At 37.6% G+C, this 22,828-nt stretch overlaps 7 protein-coding genes and 1 long non-coding RNA gene across 11 annotated transcripts; 6 read left to right on the top strand and 2 right to left on the bottom strand.

Annotated features, from left to right (window-relative positions):
• The first annotated feature begins 378 nt into the window (after window positions 1-378).
• On the top strand, window positions 379-1,186 carry LOC9307224 (copper transport protein ATX1). Its single transcript, XM_002871108.2, has 3 exons — window positions 379-496; window positions 712-787; window positions 910-1,186. The coding sequence occupies exons 1-3, from the start codon at window positions 488-490 to the stop codon at window positions 1,056-1,058; spliced, it is 234 nt and encodes a 77-aa protein (XP_002871154.1). The 5' UTR covers window positions 379-487; the 3' UTR covers window positions 1,059-1,186.
• A 2-nt stretch (window positions 1,187-1,188) lies between these two features.
• Window positions 1,189-2,368, bottom strand: LOC9307225 (cytochrome b-c1 complex subunit 8). The gene is made up of 2 exons (XM_021020402.1): window positions 2,108-2,368; window positions 1,189-1,448 (listed from the first exon to the last, which is right to left on the bottom strand). The coding sequence occupies exons 1-2, from the start codon at window positions 2,275-2,277 to the stop codon at window positions 1,400-1,402; spliced, it is 219 nt and encodes a 72-aa protein (XP_020876061.1). The 5' UTR covers window positions 2,278-2,368; the 3' UTR covers window positions 1,189-1,399.
• A 177-nt stretch (window positions 2,369-2,545) lies between these two features.
• On the top strand, window positions 2,546-3,465 carry LOC9309277 (PRA1 family protein B3). Its single transcript, XM_002871109.2, has one exon. The coding sequence runs from the start codon at window positions 2,634-2,636 to the stop codon at window positions 3,282-3,284; it is 651 nt and encodes a 216-aa protein (XP_002871155.1). The 5' UTR covers window positions 2,546-2,633; the 3' UTR covers window positions 3,285-3,465.
• Window positions 3,466-4,405: 940 nt separating this feature from the next.
• LOC110227112 lies at window positions 4,406-5,635 on the top strand. 3 transcript variants are annotated; one of them, XR_002330912.1, is made up of 3 exons: window positions 4,406-4,656; window positions 5,172-5,258; window positions 5,340-5,635. It is a non-coding gene; the product is annotated as an uncharacterized LOC110227112 (long non-coding RNA). The 3 variants fall into 3 exon arrangements; XR_002330913.1 differs by having other exon boundaries at window positions 5,172-5,255; XR_002330911.1 differs by having other exon boundaries at window positions 5,172-5,635.
• Window positions 5,636-6,551: 916 nt separating this feature from the next.
• On the top strand, window positions 6,552-9,846 carry LOC9307226 (laccase-12). Its single transcript, XM_002871110.2, has 6 exons — window positions 6,552-7,468; window positions 7,560-7,711; window positions 7,925-8,169; window positions 8,267-8,395; window positions 8,486-9,430; window positions 9,513-9,846. Exons 1-6 carry the CDS (start codon window positions 7,373-7,375, stop codon window positions 9,641-9,643), a joined length of 1,698 nt encoding a protein of 565 aa, XP_002871156.1. The 5' UTR covers window positions 6,552-7,372; the 3' UTR covers window positions 9,644-9,846.
• Window positions 9,847-10,870: 1,024 nt separating this feature from the next.
• On the top strand, window positions 10,871-12,635 carry LOC9307227 (dehydration-responsive element-binding protein 2A). Its single transcript, XM_021020347.1, has 2 exons — window positions 10,871-11,069; window positions 11,321-12,635. Exon 2 carries the CDS (start codon window positions 11,344-11,346, stop codon window positions 12,358-12,360), a length of 1,017 nt encoding a protein of 338 aa, XP_020876006.1. The 5' UTR covers window positions 10,871-11,069; window positions 11,321-11,343; the 3' UTR covers window positions 12,361-12,635.
• A 145-nt stretch (window positions 12,636-12,780) lies between these two features.
• On the bottom strand, window positions 12,781-14,570 carry LOC9307228 (nucleolin 2). 2 transcript variants are annotated; one of them, XM_021020371.1, is made up of 8 exons: window positions 14,499-14,570; window positions 14,347-14,390; window positions 14,108-14,260; window positions 13,895-14,017; window positions 13,666-13,785; window positions 13,408-13,574; window positions 13,285-13,335; window positions 12,781-13,163 (listed from the first exon to the last, which is right to left on the bottom strand). In XM_021020371.1, exons 1-8 carry the CDS (start codon window positions 14,511-14,513, stop codon window positions 13,111-13,113), a joined length of 726 nt encoding a protein of 241 aa, XP_020876030.1. In that variant the 5' UTR covers window positions 14,514-14,570; the 3' UTR covers window positions 12,781-13,110. The 2 variants fall into 2 exon arrangements, with proteins under 2 accessions (XP_020876030.1, XP_020876031.1); XM_021020372.1 differs by having other exon boundaries at window positions 13,285-13,325; window positions 14,499-14,564.
• A 1,414-nt stretch (window positions 14,571-15,984) lies between these two features.
• LOC9309278 (abscisic acid receptor PYL5) lies at window positions 15,985-17,298 on the top strand. The gene has a single exon (XM_002871112.2). It carries the CDS (start codon window positions 16,398-16,400, stop codon window positions 17,007-17,009), a length of 612 nt encoding a protein of 203 aa, XP_002871158.1. The 5' UTR covers window positions 15,985-16,397; the 3' UTR covers window positions 17,010-17,298.
• The last annotated feature ends 5,530 nt before the right edge of the window (window positions 17,299-22,828 follow it).

The raw sequence follows: 22,828 nt of genomic DNA on the forward strand, positions 1-22,828 counted from the left end.
CACCATCTTTCGAAAACTGTTACCATTAAGTTCTAAATTCTAATCCGATTCAAAATTCACAAAAACTTGAATCCTACCTAAACAAATACTAGCGAATATCCGACCCGAACTATATGATCTTCATGATAATATAATTGTTTTCTTAAAATTGTAGTGTGAAAAGGTTGAAAAAGTGAATATATCAAAAGAACGGTTGTAGAAAATGAAGGAAAAGAAAATTACTTTGGTCCTATTATCAAACGCGGCTAACTTAGTGGAGGCCAGTGAGGTTTTCTATTCACAAAAGTTTCCTTGACGCAAAGAATCCCATTCGTCATCTTCTTCTTCTTCTCTTTTTGTCATTTTATAATATTAAATCATGTATTTATATGTTGCTGCTACTTCTAGTTTCTCTACACAACTAGACCTTGTTTACACACATATACTCTGTTTTCCTCTGTTTCTCTACACGAAGAAGAAGTCTTTTTATTCCACAAAAGTTTCTGTGATGGCTAATGTAAGTAAGATCTTGTACATGGTTTGCTTTAATTTCATCTACCATGTTCTAACTGCACCGTTATCAAGAAAATAAACAACAAAAAGAGAGATCGTTGCAACTAGAGTGTTCTTGCAAATTATGCTTGATGCAATGTCTATGTTTATTGGATATCTGTGTTTGACTGTTTATGAATTAACAATTAACCAAAATGACAAAATATTCTCTATTGTCAGGTTGTGGAGCTGAAAGTGAATTTGCATTGCGACGAATGCATCAGGAAAATACTCAAAGCCATCAAGAAAATTGAAGGTAACAATTGTGTAATTTTTCTCCTCAAAGCAAATATACCATTTGTAAGATATTTATGGTTTATTTACAGGCTATTATGGTTCGTACTATCTCTAAATAATTATATTTGATGAAAATTACAGATATAGAGACATACGATGTGGACACACAGCTGAACAAAGTAACAGTCACAGGGAATGTAACAGAGGAACAAGTGATTAGGGTTCTTCAAAAGGTGAGGAAAGCTGCTGTTAAATGGGATCAAGACAATCAAACCCTCTTTGCCAACTAGAGTCTTTTTGCTTTCCTCAGATTTAGCAATAGTTAGGTCTATATGTATGCTCAATTGATCTTAAGCATCTGCTGTAGAATTCATGAGGATTTCGTATACACAGACAATAAAATGCGATTTAGACTAAATCTTCCTTCAGCATTTGATTTTCTAATATAGAGATCAAACCTTCGGGGGTGATGTTCATGAATTCAAATACAAATTTATTCAACAAAAAATGAAAGGAAGCAACTTTTCCGCTTCTATGAGTGTACAATTACAAATTGTCAATTGACCACATTTTGGAGAATGAAAAGTGAAGAAAGAATTGGATTCTTGTAAAATCAGGATATTTCCATGCTTTAGAACCTGTGCTCCAGCTTCTCTTGTTCTTTGAAGTACTGAGCATACCTGCGTTCATTTGCAAGAAACAAGATTCAGATATGAGTCTTTGAAACAATAACAACAATTAAGACTTGATAGTGACAAAATGAGTGTCAAAGTACAATATGGCACATGACAGGAAATTTATTTCTCAATCAAGATCTAAAGTTTCCTAAATAATTGCTATGAGAGCGAATGAGCGATGATAATCAAAGATAGGGAAGCTGAACATAATTTAACTCCTTGAGCATATATTTGAATTCCATGAATTACATAAACTGTTTCAAGTAAAAGAGCATCATCAAGCTAATATACTGACTATCTTTCTATCATCATCATCATGAATTCACTATCTCTATTTGGGGGGAGGTATACGTGGTTCAGATAATCAAATCTTATAATGTTGTCAAGCTAGCTAGCTACTTCTTTTGTCTTGACACTTGTATCCTTTAGTATTGGTTCAGCAGAAACAGTACTAAGCATCGAAATCGACACCAATCTATGAGAATTTGTCACAAAACAATAACCCTAAAACCATTTTTGCTGTCATGTCCAATAAAACCACAACCTAACTAAATCTACACATATCGCATCAGTCACAATCATCAGATCGAATTCCACACGATTGATCCATCAAATATGTTCGCTAATTGACTAGACCGAGAGAGAGAAAGAGAGAAACGTACGAGTAGGTTCCGACGACGGGAGCGACGAGGAGAATAGTGCTGATCCAATTCTCTGAGACCTTGTGGTGGATCTTCTCCGGAAGATCCTTCCATAGACCCGTCATGATCTTCTGCTGAAACGGCGATAACGCGTAAACCACCGCCTTCAATTTCACCGGCTGCTTTCCCATTTTCGTCGACCAATTCTCCGATTCCGACAATTGCAACAAGGAGACTTTTCAAGCCGGCTAATATGCATCTTCTCTGCCAACAAAACGCTGCCGTTTAATTATAAAGGCTTTTAATTTCAAACCCACGTAAGCCCAATGGACAGTAAATGGGCCTTTTCTCTATAAATTTGCAATAATCCACGTGGACGGTGGAGATGCTGCGATGCAGAGAGCGGTCTATGGTGAAGCTGTTTACATGAGATCATGACGTTAACACGGGAAACAGATTGCGTCAGAAGAAATCAATTCATCCGCAAATAAATAATACGTCTTTAATCCACGCGCCTCCTTCGTATCCCCACGCGCAGTCGTGTGTGATGGCTAATCCTCCAACGTTACCGATCTCAGACCATTCCGGTGGTGGTTCTCAATCTCAGCAAACCGTATCCACACCGGCGTTTCGCACGTTCCTCTCTCGCCTCTCATCGTCGATCCGTCAAAGCCTATCGCAGCGGCGTCCATGGTTAGAACTCGTAGATCGGAGCGCAATTTCACGGCCAGAATCTCTCACCGATGCGTATTCTCGGATCCGGAGGAATCTCCCTTACTTCAAGGTAAACTACGTGACGATCGTCTCCTTGGTGCTCGCGCTCTCGCTTCTCTCCCATCCATTCTCTCTTCTCGTTCTCCTATGCCTCTTCGGCGCTTGGATCTTCCTCTACCTTTTCCGTCCGTCAGATCAACCTCTGGTCATTCTCGGCCGTACGTTCTCAGATCGTGAGACGCTTGGAGTTTTGGTGATTTTGACAATCGTCGTCGTCTTCTTGACCAGCGTTGGATCTTTATTGACCTCTGCTTTGATGATTGGTTTCGGAATCGTATGCTTACACGGCGCATTTAGAGTTCCGGAGGATCTTTTCTTGGATGATCAAGAACCTGCCAACACCGGATTATTGTCTTTCCTTAGCGGAGCCGCCACCTCCGCCGCAGTAGCCGCCGCATCAACTCCTGCGTCAGGCCGTGTCTAAGTTTAAGGACTCTTCTCTGTAGACAACAAACTCAATTTCTACGATTCTTTATAGTTTTTTCTAAACATTGCATATGTGATTATGTGAGGGAAATTGTAGAATTTGATCTTCTTGGTTTTGACCTCCATTGATTCAAACATGTAATTGATTCAACAATTGATCATAGGCACATTACTCTCGATTTGGATTTCTATGGCGTTAGGTGTGGTGTGACAAAGATTATTGAATGGTTGATTGATTACTACTCGTATTATTAAGCTTTGAGACTAACTGTGTTATCCGAACATCATTAGTGTGGTTAGATGTTGGTGATTCCACTCTGAGTTTCATTTTCAATTCAATTGACTCTGAATTTAAAATTCAGCCCAGTGTCTATCTCAAATTGGTTTGGCAAACGAAATGAAACAAACTGATTGTTTATTCGGGAAATGTTTGTAAATTACGGATCCATCTTCAACAGAATGTTTCTGCACTGAGATACATTTGTTTCTGACGTGTAGATACTTTTGATTTTGGTTATGAAAAATGACAAGTGGGATAATATCGAGACAAAGGAGAAACGTAACAAAGAAGTTTATCGTGAATGTTTGTTAAAATGCATGATGAAAGATTTGAATATTACTTCTAGAGAAAAAGGTGATTTTGTTATTGGCAGTTAGTTTATTGTTTGAACGTTACACTCTAGTACAGTGCATATGCTATGTTGGTTAAGATTTTTTTGCTAAGCTATGTTGGTTAAGATAAAAACAAACAACAGCAACAACAAAAAAAAATCATTAGACCAATATGACCCATTTCATCCGTGTATTTGAATATGGCATTTGAGTTAACAGTTCCACTTTGACTTTAGGTTTTGCATCTAGATGTTGTTTGTATTCCAAATTCATCTTTAGAGTTTGAGATAGGCCTGGGCATTTTCTCCGAAACCCGAAAACCCGACCCGACCCGACCCGACCCGAAAAAAGAGGTTCGGGTACGGTTTCGGTTAGACTCTATAAACCGAACGGATAATATGATTGATTTGCAACGGGTTCGGTTTCGGTTCGGGTGTAAACCGAAACCCGATCGGTTAACCGGCCATTTATTGTATACATATATATATATATATATGTGTAGTTAAGAGAAGTAATCATATATTCATAAACCCAAAAATATCGAGACTTGAGAGCACATATCTCCTGTTTCCGATATTCTCTCCGATTTTCTAGATTGCTTTTGCCGTTTCCACTTCTCCACTCCATTGATTCGTTTCTCTTCTTAAAGCCTATATAAACCCCAAATTGGCAAACTGGAAACCCTAAATCCCCTAAACGATTCACGAGAAAGAGCTGCTAAACCTACTCTATCAGCTTCTTCGACAAATCAATCGTCGGTTTGTGTTTCTCCTTTCTCGTATTCTCTTATTCAAACTTTGTAATTCTATCATTTCTGTGTTTAATTTATTTTGTATTTCAGTTTCTTATGCATCTTAGATTGATAGAGCTTTGTAATTATGTCATTTATGGGTTTCAGTTTCTTATGTTTAACAATAGGTTTGTGAATTGTGACTTTGTGTGAATGTGAAGTTGTGTAATTGTGAAGTATGTAGCCGTAGGAATCTGTAGTATGTAGCCGTAGGAATGTAGCTCTAGGAATGTAGCTCTAGGAATCTGTAGTATGTAGCCGTAGGAATCTGTTCCATTTTCTCGATTATGTTGCTCACTTATCAATCTATCTTCTCTGTTCTCTAATTGAGACAACGTAGATGCATCATTTTTATTGAGAATTTGAGATTTTCGTTTTGTTTAGTGTCATTAGTCTCATTTGAAATTGTTTAACTTTTTGATTTTTGAGACTGAGCTTGAATTTAACTTTTACTTGTGATATTCTTTGATTGTTGCATTGCAGATGGGTTCTTCTTCACCTCCTCAACGACAACAAGATGAATATCAGAATCAGAATGATGATGAATCAGAGAGAAGTGAAGATGATGTGGTGACTTGGTGAAAATGTCTTATGTTCTTGTTTTGTATTAAGTTGTTATCTTATTCTTTAACATGCTTTTTATCTCTACAGATCCTTCGACATTGGGATTTTGTAGCTTCTGGATGAAGACTCATTAAGCTTGTATGGAAGTGAAGTGATTCTGGATTGATTTTCTTTCTCTCTCTCTAAACTCTTAGCTCTTATGCTCTCTCCCTCTTTGGTACTTTGCATTCTGGTTTTTGAATGTTGGAATTGTTTCTAGGTTGTTTTTCTTTTTTACTCTAAACTCCTTATTCTCTCTTTGTTTGGATTTGAATTCTGGTTGTTCTAATACTCTTATGCTATGCATTTCTTCTTTAGTTTTGAATTGATTTTTGAATTCTATTTCTGTTATTTGTTCTTAAATGTTCGGGTATTTCGGGTTTTGTATGGTTTACTCGGGTTAGTCTGGTTTAAAAACCGACCCGAATTGTGTTTCGGTTCTACATTGGGTTCTATATCAAAATTGAAAACCGACCCAAAATCGATTGAACCCGAACCGAAACCGATCCGAAAACCAGTCGGTTCCTAAACATCCTAACCCGAATTACCCGAAAACCGAATTACCCGACCCGAACCGACCCGAAAACCCGAATGCCCAACCTTAGTTTGAGATATGAATCTTGATTTTGATTTATATATTAAAAATGAATGGATTTAGACCTACATATATTATTATGCAATAGTTAATTTTCTTGTAAATAATTAATGTTGTGAAGTTATTGAGAGATTCGTCTAATGCAAATATAAAACTCTTTATCCCATTTTTTTGAGTTTGGATAACCAATGGAAGATATAACAAATTAAAATGATTAATCTGGTTAAACACAATTAAATGAGTGATATACATGTGAGTCACAATGATTTTCCCGCCAAAAACGTAAATCTGTTATTTTCCCGCCAAAAACATAAATTCGTGATTTTCCAGCCAAAAACGTAAATCAGTGATTATTATTATTTTCTTTTTATTGTTAATTTATTTTAATTATTAATTTATTTATTACATTAATAGGTCAACCCATTTAACCATCTAACCCATCAAATTAAATGAGTTCATGGGTTGGCTCAACTCATTTGAGTTGAGTCAACCCATGAACTCATTTAACTTCAAACTCATTGTGTAATGAGTTGAGTTGGGTTGGATTAACCATTTTGACACCCCTACATGTGACCTTGGTATTATTTTTTTTTTGTTTGTTAAAGAGTAACCCTTGGTATTAAATTGCCAAAATATTTTTACAGATGATGATTAATGATCTTTGTATTTGATAAGACAGAGAAACTTGGGATTTAAGGAAGAAGCTTGAGACACAAGCACTAGAATGTAGACGTGATATGACATGACTTGAGTTCAATTCAACTAAACTTTGTTGAAATTATGCTAAGTGTTCGGTGCAACTACTTACCTCAACTAAGTCTTTGCTCCCTTTCAATGTCTCAAGTTCTTCTCAATTTTGGATGCGCAAAAAGAACTAGTTAGATTTTTCAAGTTTATAACTTATGGCGTGGAATATCAAGAAACATGATTACGCAATATAAAAAGTAGTCATAAAACTAATTATGTTTTCATGGGTTAATATTTTTTAAAATATCAACTGTTGTTAATAACTAAAACAAACTTTAAAGGGATACTAGATATTATCATTTGGAGGTTAGGTGTTTAATCTAATTTCTAAATCTACGTCATATTTTTGAAAATGCATGGTATCATGCTCCGATGTCCAATAACATTTTTAACATATATTTTCTGCCAACATTTTTGAGGTTGATCAACTCTTAAAATAGAAGAAAACTAAACCATGGTTTTCCATTTGAAGTGTGAAAGGAAGCAAGAAAACATATCCAACGAACTGATAAAGACACTTAAATATATTGGTGACCGGTAATTTAAATTTTCTTTTGAATAATCAGCACCTAATTCTTCCAACCCTAAATAATTTAGTAAAAAAATTAACTTCCATTTAATTTAACTATAAAAGGGATCTTTCCCTCTTCATTATTCTCTCAAACCCTTCTCTCATATCTAATCACCTTATAAACCTTAATCTCAAAAATTTCATAAGCTCAAAGCTTAAACACATTTGATGACGACTGTCCACACATTCTCTATTTTATTGTTCCTTTGTTCCCTTTTCTCGGCTTCATTGATTATCGCCAAAGTCCAACACCATGATTTTGTCGTATGTTGCATGTTCATATTGGTTAAAACTTAATTAAATTCATTAACAACTAATTGTCATTACTTATAATTGTGTGTGTGCAATCATTTAGATACAAGAGACGCCGGTGAAGAGGCTGTGCAAGACCCGTAACGCCATCACCGTCAACGGAATGTTTCCGGGGCCTACGCTCGAAGTCAACAACGGCGATACTCTTGAAGTCAAAGTGCATAACCGTGCTCGTTACAATATCACCATCCATTGGTACATTTTAAATACATCAATTTACTTTTTAAAACCTTTTAGAGAAAATACCATTATGTTACTTTTTTCCAAAAATAATTGAACCTTTAACCAACTCAAAAATACCACACAAAAAAAGTGAATAAGCTTCTTCACACTATAGTTTTTTTTTTTTTGGGTCACGGTATATCACATAATTAAGTTTTTTCGTATATGATAAAAATTGAAAAACAGGCATGGGGTGAGGCAGATAAGAACTGGATGGGCTGATGGGCCTGAATTCGTAACCCAATGCCCGATCCGACCCGGAAAGAGCTACACGTACCGTTTCACTATCCAAGGCCAAGAAGGGACATTATGGTGGCACGCTCACAGCTCCTGGCTACGAGCCACTGTCTACGGCGCACTCATCATCCACCCAACCCCTGGTTCCTCTTTTCCTTTCCCTAAACCAGACCGCCAAACCGCACTCATGCTCGGTATACACCATACCATACCGGATTCTTTTCCTTATTTGATTAACAAATTTGTTGAAATCTCTAAATCTAAATTAACAAACAAAAACTCAAAAATCAGGGGAATGGTGGAATGCAAATCCGGTTGATATCATTAACCAAGCTACTCGAACCGGAGCTGCTCCGAATATATCCGACGCTTATACCATCAATGGCCAACCCGGTGATCTCTATAAATGCTCAACCAAAGGTAAACCAAAAAAAAAAAAAACTATACAGTAGTATAACATAATTTAAGTGTCTGAATATTAAAGTATCTGAAATAATTTGTAAAATGCAGAGACTGTTGTAGTACCGATAAATTCAGGGGAAACAAATCTCGTACGAGTGATCAACGCAGCTTTAAACCAACCGCTATTTTTCACGGTGGCTAACCACAAGCTCACTGTGGTTGGAGCCGACGCGTCTTACCTCAAACCATTCGCCACAAAGGTCCTTATGTTAGGTCCAGGCCAAACTACTGACGTACTTCTAACCGCCGACCAACCGCCAAAACGCTATTACATAGCAGCAAGAGCTTATCAAAGCGCCCAAAACGCACCGTTCGATAACACCACAACTACTGCCATCCTCCAATACAAGAAAACGAGGGCCACTTCTAAACCAATCGTGCCGGTTTTGCCTGCCTTCAACGACACCAACACCGTGACGTCTTTCTCAAGGAAGTTCAAATCTCTCCGAAACGTCGTCGTACCGAAAACAATCGACGATAATTTGTTCTTCACTATCGGTTTAGGTCTCGATAATTGTCCCAAGAATTTCCCTAAAAACCGGTGCCAAGGCTTAAACGGAACCCGGTTTACTGCATCGATGAACAACGTTTCGTTTGTTCTACCGTCGAATTTCTCGCTCTTGCAAGCACATTCCAACGGCATTCCCGGCGTTTTCACAACGGATTTTCCGTCTAAACCGCCGGTTAAATTCGATTATACCGGAAATAACATAAGCCGGGCTTTGTTTCAGCCGGTTAAGGGTACTAAACTGTACAAACTCAAGTATGGATCTCGAGTTCAGGTTGTTTTACAGGATACGAACATTGTTACGTCGGAGAATCACCCGATTCATCTTCATGGTCACGATTTCTACATTGTTGGTGAAGGGTTTGGTAACTTTAATCCCAAGAAAGATACTTCTAAGTTTAATCTTGTTAATCCTCCACTTAGAAACACTGTGGCTGTTCCTGTTAATGGATGGGCTGTTATAAGATTCGTGGCAGATAATCCAGGTAATGCAAAAGTTTATATATCTTTAGTAATAGTTACATTTGATTTGATTTGGGAAAATAATATAATGTTGGTTTGAAACAGGGGTTTGGTTGATGCATTGTCACTTAGATGTTCATATAAAGTGGGGTTTGGCTATGGCGTTCTTGGTCGACAATGGTGTCGGAGAATTGGAGACTCTTGAAGCTCCTCCTCACGATCTACCTATTTGCTAGTTTCAATATAAAAGAGGCACTTCTAATAGAAGAATATTCAGATTTTGGTATTGTACTGGATTAAATCTATTCATGGAAGATAAATGTCCTTGTCAGTTTGCGTAGATAAATTGTTGTATGTGTTCAATGTCAATCATAGACTATATAGTATATTGTTTCTGTCTTCTCAATTGTTGGAGCTATGAGAAAATTGATATTGAGCACAATGTTGTTATTTGCCAAACAAACAAAAAAGAGAGAGAGAATTTTTTCAGCTTAATGGGCTTTTTCATTCATCTGTAACGAAAGAATGGGCTTTAAAAGTTATCAAAAGATTTTAAGGGCCATGGGGTAGGAGTACGTAGGCAATTGCGTGAGCTTACGTTAGCGATGGCGTTAGAGACACGTAGTGGATGAAGTGGCCATGGTTTGCAAAGGACACATGAGGCACATGCAAAGGCTTATGACTGCTACTTTGCTTACAACTTGCAATTCCCAATATTATTATATGGTAATGAACCCTGTTACTCTGCTCGAAGCTAAGCCACCCAAGTTTGAGCTTCACCATTTGACACGTCTCTACCTAGTTAAACTAATATTTAATGTTCTAGTCATTTCTGGCTGACATTTTCTCGAATTCGTATTTATGAATTCGTTCTAGGCTGGAATGCATTAATTTTACAATGTTAACCATAATCTTCTTTTAATATCTGTAATCAATAATAAAAATCGCATTTAGAAAGTTTTGTATAGGGGAAATAATGAGCATATTTGTAAAAACTTGAAAAGACAAGCAATAATAAACAGCTGAAGATTCGTACTACATCATCCAATTACACATCTAGTGACTAGTAGTAGTAAAAATGTCATGTTAATTTTGATTAATTACCACATATAATGTGATAAATAAAGCCTTTAAAAGTGGCAATAAAACCAAGAAAAATCGAGAAAGAGCATGAGACAATTTTGTGTTGTCAGAGTTAATAAACAAAATGAAGATATTTTAAATTTGTTAATATTAAAATAATGAAGTAGTTCCTGATCTTATCCATAAATCAATTAAAAAAGGTTTAAATTTTACTTTTCCGTATAAACAGCGTGTTTCGAGAAGATTCGGGACACTCGGCGATTGGGAAAGAAGTCTTAGCCCTGATATTCGAATCAAAAACTGACACGTCACATTGATCACAAACAGAATAATAAAATAATATTAGAAATATCTAGAGAAGGTTATAAATATTCCTCGATACTTGTCCTCCTTAGATATTTTGAGTTCTGCTAAAGCTGTCTGATAAAAAGAGTAAGGGAGAAGAAACCAACCACTAGAGAAAAACTCGAAAAAGCTACACACAAGAAGAAGAAAAGATACGCGGAAGAACACTAAACACGAAAGCGATTTATCTACTCGAAGGAAGAGACTTTGGTTTTCAGGTTTCGTCTCCTATAGGTACGCTGATTTCTGACTTCTTACAAATTTATGATCAATTTCTCTGATTTGGTCTCGAAAAGGGCTTCATTTATTGTTAATTGGTGATTCTTGGCTTATTCTTCGTCTTTAGATTTTCGATTATGCCTTTTAGGTGTTCTTAATTTAAGTTCAAGGAGTTTTAAATACGTCTGATTTTGTACCAATATAAGTTCTTTTGTCTTATGTTTCAACTAGTGTTCTGATATTGAAGTGTTGTTGTTGTATTGTAGATTTTGTTGTTTCTGGGAAGGAGATGGCAGTTTATGATCAGAGTGGAGATATAAACAGAACCCAACTTGATACATCGAGGAAAAGGAAATCTAGAAGTAGAGCTGATGGTACCACTGTGGCTGAGAGGTTGAAGAGATGGAAAGAGTACAATGAGAATGTTGAAGAAATTTCTACCAAGAAAAGGAAAGTACCTGCCAAAGGGTCCAAGAAGGGTTGTATGAAAGGTAAAGGAGGACCAGAGAACGGTCGATGTAGTTTCCGAGGAGTTAGGCAGAGGATTTGGGGTAAATGGGTTGCTGAGATCAGAGAGCCGAATCGAGGTAGTAGGCTTTGGCTTGGTACTTTCCCTACTGCTGAAGAAGCTGCTTCTGCTTATGATGAGGCGGCTAAAGCTATGTATGGTCCTTTGGCTCGTCTTAATTTCCCTCGGTCTGATGGCTCTGAGGTTACGAGTACGTCGAGTCAGTCTGAGGTGTGTACGGTTGAGACTCCTGGTTGTGTTCATGTGAAAACAGAGGATGCAGATTGTGAATCTAAACCCATGTTCTGTGAAGCTAAGCCGATGTATCGTCTGGAGAATGGTGCAGAAGAGATGAAGAGGGCTGTTAAGGCGGATAAGGATTGGCTGAGTGAGTTTGAACATAATTATTGGAGGGATGTTCTGAAAGAGAAAGAGAAACAGAAGGAGCAAGAGATTGTAGAAACCTGTCAGCAACAGGAACAGCAGGATTCGCTATCTGTTACTGACTATGGTTGGCCCAATGATCTGGATCAGAGTCACTTGGATTCTTCAGATATGTTTGATGTCGATGAGCTACTACGTGACATAAATGGCGACGACGTGTTTACAGGCTTAAATCAGGACCAGTACCCGGGGAACAATGTTACCAACGGTTCATACAGGCTTGAGAGTCAACAAGGCGGATTTGATCCGCTGCAAAGCCTCAACTACGGTTACGGATTACCTCCGTTTCAGTTCGAGGCAAAGGATGGTAATGGAGTTTTCGATGACTTGAGTTACTTGGATCTGGAGAACTAAACTAGACAATATGAAGCTTTTCGGATTTGTTATTTGCCTTAATCCCACAATGACTGTTGATTCTCTATTTCTGAGTTTTAGTGATATAGAGAACTTCAGAACACTTTTTTTTTTTTTGTTATAAAGGTGAAGTGTATATATATATCGAAACAGCAATATGACAATAGAGAAGACAACTATAGTTTGTTAGTCTGCTTCTCTTAAGTTGTTGTTCTTTAGTTTTTCTTATGTTTTGTAACAACAGGAATGAATAAATAATACACACTTGTGAATCATCTTTACGGGCCTTAATGCGTCTCAAATCGTAAGAGGATAATCCCAAGCCAACGATGATCTCTCACAATCTTCTCATTTCTCACGTTGAGACAGTATTAATTTTATTTAGAGCATTACCAAAAAGTATCTTGCTGATATTTTGAGTTTTGAGAATATTGTTAGAAAAAAGAATATTGCCTCAAATTTGTAAGAGACAGAAAGAAACAGAGTAGAGCCATATTGGTCAGTGAAGTTTGTTGTAGTTATTAACTGCAAGAGAAGTTTCTCGGATCATTTAGAGTTGCAGTAAGAAACTTGGTTAAGGATTGACAACTAATAACTTAAAAAACCTCATCATGGATTCAATCCAGGCTCAGCTTTCTTGCCGTTGGGGTTTACTTAGGCATAACTCTTCAACAATGAGCCCATCTAGGTCAGGCGTTTGCTTCTCAACACTAGTAGAAATGGCTTTACTCTCCATTGTAGCTTCCTCACTTAACTTCCTTTTCTTCTTAGAAAATTTATCTGGGGTCTTGGAGCTTTCACTTCTGCAATAATACCAAAGAAAAAGCATTGAAATTTATAGGATGGGAAATTTTTTGAAAGAACCATTGTACCCTCATAAAGCCATCTTAAAAAAAAAAAAAAAAAAAAAAAAACACAATTTACCTGCTTTTTGAAATGGCTGCATCACTGGTACTCTGGTAGAGCTATGGGATTCTAAAATAAACCACAAAAGTTTTACTTTGTTGTAAGGAATATAATCAAGAATCAAGAATCAAATTGATGTACCTGGGAGAGTAGGGGGTGGCCGTTGGCGGTGCTGGCGTCTGTGGACAGTGGGTATTCTAGGTTTAGCAGTCACCCGAACAGCTAATTTGTGTCCTCCCATGTGGCTCCCATTAAGTTCAGTCACCTTATCTGCTACGTCTTTTCCGTAAATCATCGCTCCAGCTGAGCTGAAAAAATCAACAAAGCAACAAGTCTGTAGTCGTTACACTAATTTAATAACTTGAAAGTTGGGAAAAACGGGAGAAAGAAGCCACAAACCCCTCGATAATATAGAATTCTTTGAGATATCCATATGAAGAGAAATGATCACTCAAAGCAGTCTTGAGATCAGTCTTACTAAGCGAAGTGTCATATCCTTCAACTCTTACCAGAACCATACTGCAATTATAGGATATTGCAGGAGATGATATACATTGTTATTATCAACACATATATATATTAAGATACAAATCTTGTTTTGAAAAAAGGAAAAGAATTAAGTGTTTACTCGTTTGCATCTTCGTCATACGGATAAGCCTCAACAGAGACATTCCTTCCTCCCATGTCACTTCCGTTAAGTTGCAACGCCTTATCTACTGCGCCTTCTCCCACAAAATAAATATAACCACATCTGTGAAACAAAAACAATTTTTAGTTAGCAATATTTTAACTTGAGCTGATGAGCTGGAAAAAAAAATGGAGGAAGAAGAAGCCACAAAACCTCTGGAGAATCTTATAATTCTTTGCGGAGTCTAAGGGAATAGAAACATCCGTGATCATTCCACATCGAGAGAAGTGATTTTTCAACGCCGTCGCGACATCATCAAGAGGAAGACCAGTGTCATATCCCGTAACAATAATCCTCCCAGCGTCACTGCAATAGTTTGATTATACTATATATCAACGTGACAATTGAAGACATGCATCGATCATCTTACACATACCAAAATTTCAATTTACCTGAATTTTGGAATGATTCTTTCCCTACCCTTCCGTTTCAATCCCTATAAAGTACAAGAGATCTAATCAGAAACCCTACTAACTAACTTGAAGTTTTTGTGAAGACACTATTAATTGAGAAATAGAGGTTAAAGAGTGAATAAGAAAATTACTTTGTCGTCGTCCATGTAGAAGTTGAGAAGAGCCGCTTACTAGGTTTTCTCGAGAGCCGATAATTGTTTTTTATTTATTTCATTTTTATCGTTAAGTCTGATTTAGGGCATCCTTTCGTATAGTATATTTTAAGAACAACCGATTGGGCCTTGAATTTTAAACTTAAGTTAAACAACTTATTAAAACCCACAGTTTGTGGTATCTTGTTTTTTTTGGTGTGATGGGTTTTAAAATCCAATATTAACAAGTCTTACAAATTACGATTATATTTTCATTTTTTTATGGTTTATCTTCATTGAGACGGTAACAAATATTATTTTCTAGTAGATCACTCTTTTTAAAATGTTTTAATTCAAACAAGCTTAATTGTGGAATTTATTATGAGATAGCTGTAGTTTAGAATATAGAGTCAAATCGATTATTTTAAACTTTTTCACATGTACCATTATTTTTTTTTTTTAAATCAGGTATTACCAAATATAACATTGTTTTTTTACTAGTAATCAAGTTTGTAAAACAAAGCAAGGAGGACTACTGTATTTAGTGGGATTACTGAATGCATTCTTCTATAATTTAATTAACTCTCCAACTACATTTAATTATCATAGTCGATTAGAAAACATAGTAATTGCTGATAAAAAAGAAAAAAAAAAGTTATTGCATGCCTATACAATTCGAGTGTACATGGAACTTGATGTAGAGTAACATACCCATGTCGCTATTATATTATTTAGTGAAAAAAATTACAAAGTCGCGATGCAACAACCTTTGTACTATATGATGAGAATATATATAAAAATGGGCAACAAGAACAAAAGAAATAGAGGAAAAAGGAAAGGATAATCTTCCACCTAAACTAAGTCCAAAGAAGATTGCAAGTTGCAACATCCACTTGCATCGTCCGGCGTAAGCTCTTTGATAAGGTCTCACCTTCCTCCAACTTTCTCTCTCCATACATAACCACATTTACATACACCATTTACACATATATGACAAACCCATCAACATCTGTGCATGCACGTGTGCTCATGCATGTATGTAGTTTTAACTTTGCCATGACCATGTCTATCTTAAATTTTATGATTGGGGTTTAACACAATCAATTAATCAAATATGACACCACATTTCATATGCGCGTTGTAGTCGTGTGATATTCAAAAATTCTGATTTCAAATATTGTACATGTTATTTCTTATGACTTCCACATTGGTAATATTAAAATCAACATGTGTATATAATATGTAAATTTTAACAATAACAGTAAAATATTTTACTATAACTAATGACTGATTTTTTAAAAATGATAACTAAGATCAATTTTATTTTTTATCATCTAGGAACAATTTATTAACTGGATTCATGTCTAGTTAAACCTTGTAGATTCTAAAATATAAATTTATCAAGATGGAAATTAAAATGAGGAATCTATAGAATATAATTGATTTTGGTAATATTTTCAAGATAATGAAGGAGGCGTCTGAGGAAAAAAATCATGGGGGCATAAGATGGTACAATGTATCATACATGGTCACACACAGACACACATGTACATGATACAAATGCGTCTATATACACAACTGTGTCTATATATACATACAAACACAAAGCCTTCACATCCCCAGCTATCTCTATCCATCTATCTACAAATATATATTTTTAAAAAAACACACAATGTTCATATCTTATTATATTGTTATTATTATAAAATAAAAGATGATCATACTTTTTAAATTTCTCAAACAAAACCAACTTGACAACCGACAGCGAACAAGATCAAAAAGCTAGCTCTCTTCTTTTCTCATCAAACTTAATTCTCTCTCGATCGCAATATATACGATTCCATAAATTCTCCCAAAAACAAATTCAGAGATTCCAGAGAGAGACCGAGAGGAGAGATCATGAGGTCACCGGTGCAACTCCAACACGGCTCAGACGCCACAAACGGCTTCCACACGCTGCAGCCTCGCGATCAGAACGATGGTCCGATCAGGAGAGTGTGTCTCACGCGCGGTATGCATGTCCCGGAGCACGTTGCGATGCACCACACACATGACGTTGGTCCGGACCAGTGTTGCTCTTCGGTGGTGCAGATGATACACGCGCCGCCGGAGTCTGTGTGGGCTCTCGTGCGACGGTTTGATAACCCGAAGGTTTACAAGAACTTCATCAGACAGTGCCGTATCGTCCAAGGCGATGGACTACACGTCGGCGATCTCCGGGAGGTCATGGTGGTCTCTGGACTTCCGGCGGTCTCGAGCACCGAGAGACTCGAGATCTTGGACGAGGAGCGTCACGTGATAAGCTTTAGTGTCGTTGGTGGGGACCACAGGCTCAAGAACTACCGATCGGTGACGACACTACACGCGGCGGACGATGAAGGGACCGTCGTGGTGGAGTCTTACATCGTCGATGTGCCGCCGGGAAACACGGAGGAGGAAACTCTAAGCTTCGTTGATACTATTGTCCGGTGCAACCTTCAGTCTCTGGCTAGAAGTACCAACCGGCAATAATCTCAACTTTTATTATATAATTGCAATTATGTATCTAATTTTTTTTTGTACTTATTTCTTTTAGATGTTCGATCTTTACAAGGAAGAAAATTTCGAGTACCTTTTCTTTCTTTTTTAAAATAGATATATTGGTTTAGAAAGAATTGGAATTTAATGGGATTTCTTTGGGAGATTTATGTTGGAAAGTAAATATATATCGAGATATTGTTGGGTTTTTTTTCACAAAAAGATGGATATGGAGGGTGGTAGTAGTGCTAGTACTGGTACATAAAACATTTTAAGGTGAATCTGTTAAATGAATTAATTTAATCCATTTTTTGTTTTGTACATGGTATCATAATTTGTGACATTGTTTAATTTCTTGTTTTTTTAAATGTTAATCTTAACCGTTTTGTGGTTTGTAAATGAATATTTGATGCATCGGTTGTTAATGATAGACTTATTAATATATTTCTTCATAGTATGTAACCTTACTATTAAGTTTTTTTTTTTTTTTTTTGGGTTGATCCTTTTGTCCAAATATTTTAGATAGACAATATAATACAAAGCCGATATTCTAGAACTAAAAATCAATTAGAATCAAGCCGATAACTGTTCCAAATGTATATACTGTAATACCAGAGAGTACTTGAAAGTACAGAAATAATAAAACCCCTATTCGTTTAAGTTTATGATTTATCGTCATCATGGATCATATTAAGGGAATCATCAAATTACCTTTAGTAGTGAGTGTAATAGTATATTCGAATTATCTGTCTATTACACATAATATTCTCGTAACAATTTTTTAAAAGGTATATGTAGATGGAAGGAACTGTGTGTAACTTATTAAGGAGGAAGATCCAAATTCGAAGAAAGGAGAATTTGACCTAGCTGAGAAAAGCAACAACAAGAGTACTTTGCTTTCAGACAAGGAAACGACAAAAGGAGAAGTGAGTGTCTCAGCAAACAGGCCAAAGCCCAACAACATTAAAATGGTCTGGAAGCCCAAAACACTTTCTTCCCCAAAGTCCAGTGAGCCTAAAACACTGCAACGGTCACCTGCAATCCAACAACAAAACAAAGATAAGATTGATGCCAAGGAAACTACAAGGAAGCTGCCTAAAAGCAAAAGTATCTCCAGCTGTCAAAGTCAAGATATTATCTTGACTAATAGATTCAAATGTTTGGAGGATGAGGATCAAATGTTAACCTAATCCTCTTAATATATATATGAGACTGATGTAATCAAAACAGTAGAGTGAGAGCAATAATAATGAAAAGTATTTCAGTCTCCTTCAATATTTATCTCTAAAGCTTACTTTCTTTATGGTATCAGAGCCAGGTTAATCAAACCATGGATCTCTATAATTATCCTAAACTAAATATCTCAAACTGTGTTACCCTAAAATTAACACAAAAGAACTATATCTCTTGGAAATCACAGTTTGAATCCTTTTTGTCGGGTCAAGACTTACTTGGATTTGTGAATGGGTCATCTCCTGCTCCTGCTGCAACGCTTCAAGTCCCTTAAGTTGGTGGAATGGCTCTGACAGTTCCAAATCCGGATTACAGTGAATGGTTTAGAGCAGATCAGATTGTGCGAGCTTGGCTTCTGGGGTCACTCTCTGAAGAAATCTTGGCTGAAGTAACTGGCACAACAACAGCAAAGGAACTCTGGTCAGCTCTTGCAAAGCACTTCAACAAGGTATCATCTTCTCGCCTGTTTGAGCTACAAAGCAAACTACAAACATCAGAAAAACAAGATAGACCTATGTCTGAGTACCTTAGGGATATCAAGAATGTCTGTGAGCAACTTGCTTCTATAGGGAATCCTGTATCAGAAAAAATGAAGATTTTTGCAGCTCTAAAAGGACTAGGTAGGGAATATGAACCCATTAAGGTATCTATTGAAGGAATGATAGATCTTTCACCTGGTCCAACTTTTGAGGATGTTGCATCTAGACTCAAAACATATGCTGATAGGCTCTCAAGCTATAATGTTGGTGTGGAGATCTCACCTCATATGGCCTTTTACACAAGTGATTCTGGTAGAGGAAGAGGAAACTCTTACGGCAGATCTGGTGGATCCCGTGGAAGAGGAGGCTATTACACTACAAAAGGAAGAGGCTTCCCTCAGCAAATAACTCAGAGTTCCTCCTCTACTGGCTCCTACAACACAGAGAATAAAGTGGTCTGTCAAATCTGTGGGAAACCAGGACATCCAGCTCTAAAGTGTTGGCATAGATTCAACAACAGTTACCAGTATGAGGAGTTACCTGCTGCTTTAGCTGCAATGAGGATTACTGATGTCACTGACCAGAATGGACATGAATGGGTTGGAGACAGTGGTGCAACAGCTCACATCACCAATTCTCCTCAAAACCTGCAACAGTCACAGTCATATGGAGGGTCAGACTCAATCATGGTGGGAAATGGAGAGTTCTTACCCATAACACACACTGGTTCAACAAGTATATCAGCAAGCTCAGGTACTCTACCACTTAACGATGTGTTAGTATGTCCTAATATAGAGAAATCACTGCTATCAATCTCTAAACTTACCAGTGATTATCCATGCTCCATTAACTTTGATTGTGATACTGTTCGTGTGATTGATAAGGCCACAAAGAGAATGCTGGTACAGGGAAACAACATTAATGGTCTATATGTTCTGAAGGACAAGCCTATTTACTCCTTCTACTCAAATCGTCAAGTGTCTGCTCCTGAAGATGTTTGGCATATGAGATTGGGGCATCCAAATTCAGAAGTCCTTCAGCATCTGTCAAAGATCAAAGCAGTTATCATCAATAAAAGCTCCAAAGGCATCTGTGAAGCATGTCAATTTGGGAAAAGTTCAAGACTTCCTTTTGCTTCTTCTTGCACTACTACTTCCAGACCCTTGCAAAGAATACACTGTGATTTGTGGGGACCTGCACCAATAATGTCAGTGCAAGGATTCAAATACTATGTTATTTTTGTAGACAACTACTCTCGTTTTTGCTGGTTTTATCCACTCAAGTTAAAGTCAGATTTCATGTCAGTCTTTCTTATCTTTCAAGCACTAGTGGAAAATTAGTTTCAACACAAAATTGGGAGTTTTCAATGTGATGGTGGGGGTGAGTTCACAAGCAATAAGTTCACAAATCACCTACAACAACATGGGATTCAACAGTTAATTTCTTGCCCTCATACACCACAACAAAATGGGCTAGCAGAGAGAAAACATAGGCACCTGATAGAGCTTGGTTTAGCTATGATCTGTCACAGCAGAGTTCCTCTCAAGTTTTGGGTTGAAGCCTTTTATACAGCCAACTTTCTCATCAACCTGCTGCCTACATCAACTCTGGCAGAAAACAAGAGTCCCTTTGAAGTTCTGAATGGACAACAACCAGAGTATACGTCATTAAGAACATTTGGATGCGCCTGTTATCCCACTTTAAGAGACTATGCTCAACACAAGTTTGATCCAAGGTCATTGAAGTGTGTATTTCTAGGCTACAATGAGAAATACAAAGGTTATAGATGCTTACTCGTGGCATCAGGGAGAGTGTACATCAGCCGCCATGTCCTGTTTGATGAACAAGACTTTCCTTTTCACAGGTCTGCACCAACCCCGCAAATGGTCTCAACACCTCTCCTTGCTGCCTGGTCCAAGAGTATTCCCATACCACCACCTGACAAGGCACCTGATCAACAAGATCTCAACAAGTCAGAATGCTCACTCATTACTCCTATATCTGGTAATCTTATAAAACCACCAGTTACCTCTGAAGCATCCGTGGATCCTTTACAGCTTGAGGCACAAACTATTGTGAGAGATGAGGAGAATTCTGGGTGTACGGCAGGCTTTGATCCTGATCCTATAGGCAACAGTTCTCCTTCATCTTCTCATAGTAGTGACAGTGCAGCTACTATGTCCCCAACACTCAGCAATTCACCTACAACAGAAACAGAACAATATGAGTCTGCTCAACAACAACAAGAAACAAATGCAACAACAAGTCAAGTTATACAAGAAGCAGCTCCAGTACATCCCATGATCACAAGGTCTAAAGCAGGTATCAGAAAACCTAATCCCAGATATGTGCTGTTCACCTCCAGAGTAACATATCCAGAGCCAAAAACTGTTACTGCTGCCCTTAAAGATTCTGGATGGAATGGAGCCATGAATGAGGAGTATGATAACTGCCAAGAAGCAGGAACATGGTCCCTAATCCCTAGAACACCAGACATGCACATTCTGGGTTGTAAATGGGTATTCCGTACAAAGCTCAATGCAGATGGAACACTAGATAAACTCAAGGCAAGATTGGTGGCCAAGGGCTTTGATCAAGAAGAGGGTATTGATTATCTTGAAACCTACAGCCCTGTAGTAAGAACACCTACAGTAAGATCAGTTCTACATCTTGCTACTATTATGGGTTGGGAAATAAAACAAATGGATGTTAAAAATGCATTCTTACATGGAGATCTTACTGAAACTGTGTACATGACACAACCTGCCGGCTTCATTGATCCTGCACATCCAGATTATGTTTGTCATCTGCACAAGTCACTGTATGGTCTAAAACAATCACCACGAGCATGGTTTGATAAGTTTAGCACTTATCTTTTGGAGTTTGGCTTCGTCTGCAGCATGTCAGACCCTTCTCTGTTCATCTACACCAAAGGTAAAGCTATTATTCTGCTATTACTATATGTGGATGATATGGCTATAACAGGGAATAGTTTAGAAGTCTTAACTCAGCTGCTGGTAGAACTCAACAAACGGTTCCGCATGAAAGATCTGGGAAAGCTAAGTTACTTTCTAGGCATACAGATGCAATATCATTCAGGGGGACTTTTCTTGTCTCAGCAAAAGTATGCTGAAGACTTACTTGCCATAGCTGGGATGTTAGATTGCGCCCCAATGCCTACTCCACTGCCGCTGCAACCCCATAAGGTATCAGATCAAGATCAACAGTTTGAAAATCCAACATATTTCAGAAGTTTGGCAGGCAAATTATAGTACCTCACGCTGACAAGGCCAGACATTCAATTTGCGGTGAACTTCGTGTGCCAGAAGATGCACACGCCTACCGTCTCCGACTTTCATCTCCTGAAAAGAATTCTCCGATATATTAAAGGAACAATCACAATGGGAATTTCTTTCGACAAAGATACTGACTGTACACTCCGAGCTTACAGTGATAGCGACTATGGGGGCTGTCTCTCCACTAGAAGATCTACAGGTGGTTTTTGTACCTTTTTGGGAACGAATTTTATCTCCTGGCAATCTCAAAAACAGCCAACGGTAGCAAAAAGCTCTACAGAAGCAGAATATAGAGCTTTGTCAGAAGCTGCATCAGAAATTACTTGGATCTGCAAAATACTGAAGGAACTCAACATACCTCTCTACTGTCCTCCGGAGTTGTACTGTGATAATCTCTCCTCCGTCTATTTGACAGCAAATCCGGCCTTCCATAAACGCAGCAAACACTTTCAGACACACTGGCACTATGTACGGGAGCAGGTCGCCTTGGGGAATCTTCGGGTTACTCATATACCAAACACTCTCCAGCTCGCTGACATCTTCACAAAGTCGCTTTCGCCGGGCCCTTTTACTTCTCTTCGATTCAAACTCGGTGTCGCTGTCCCACCTACTCCGAGTTTGAGGGGGACTATTAAGGAGGAAGATCCAAATTCGAAGAAAGGAGAATTTGACCTAGCTGAGAAAAGCAACAACAAGAGTACTTTGCTCTCAGACAAGGAAACGACAAAAGGAGAAGTGAGTGTCTCAGCAAACAGGCCAAAGCCCAACAACATTAAAATGGTCTGGAAGCCCAAAACACTTTCTT

Source organism: Arabidopsis lyrata, assembly GCF_000004255.2.
Source record: "Arabidopsis lyrata subsp. lyrata unplaced genomic scaffold ARALYscaffold_6, whole genome shotgun sequence".
In the NCBI taxonomy this organism is placed as follows: Eukaryota; Viridiplantae; Streptophyta; class Magnoliopsida; order Brassicales; family Brassicaceae; genus Arabidopsis; species Arabidopsis lyrata.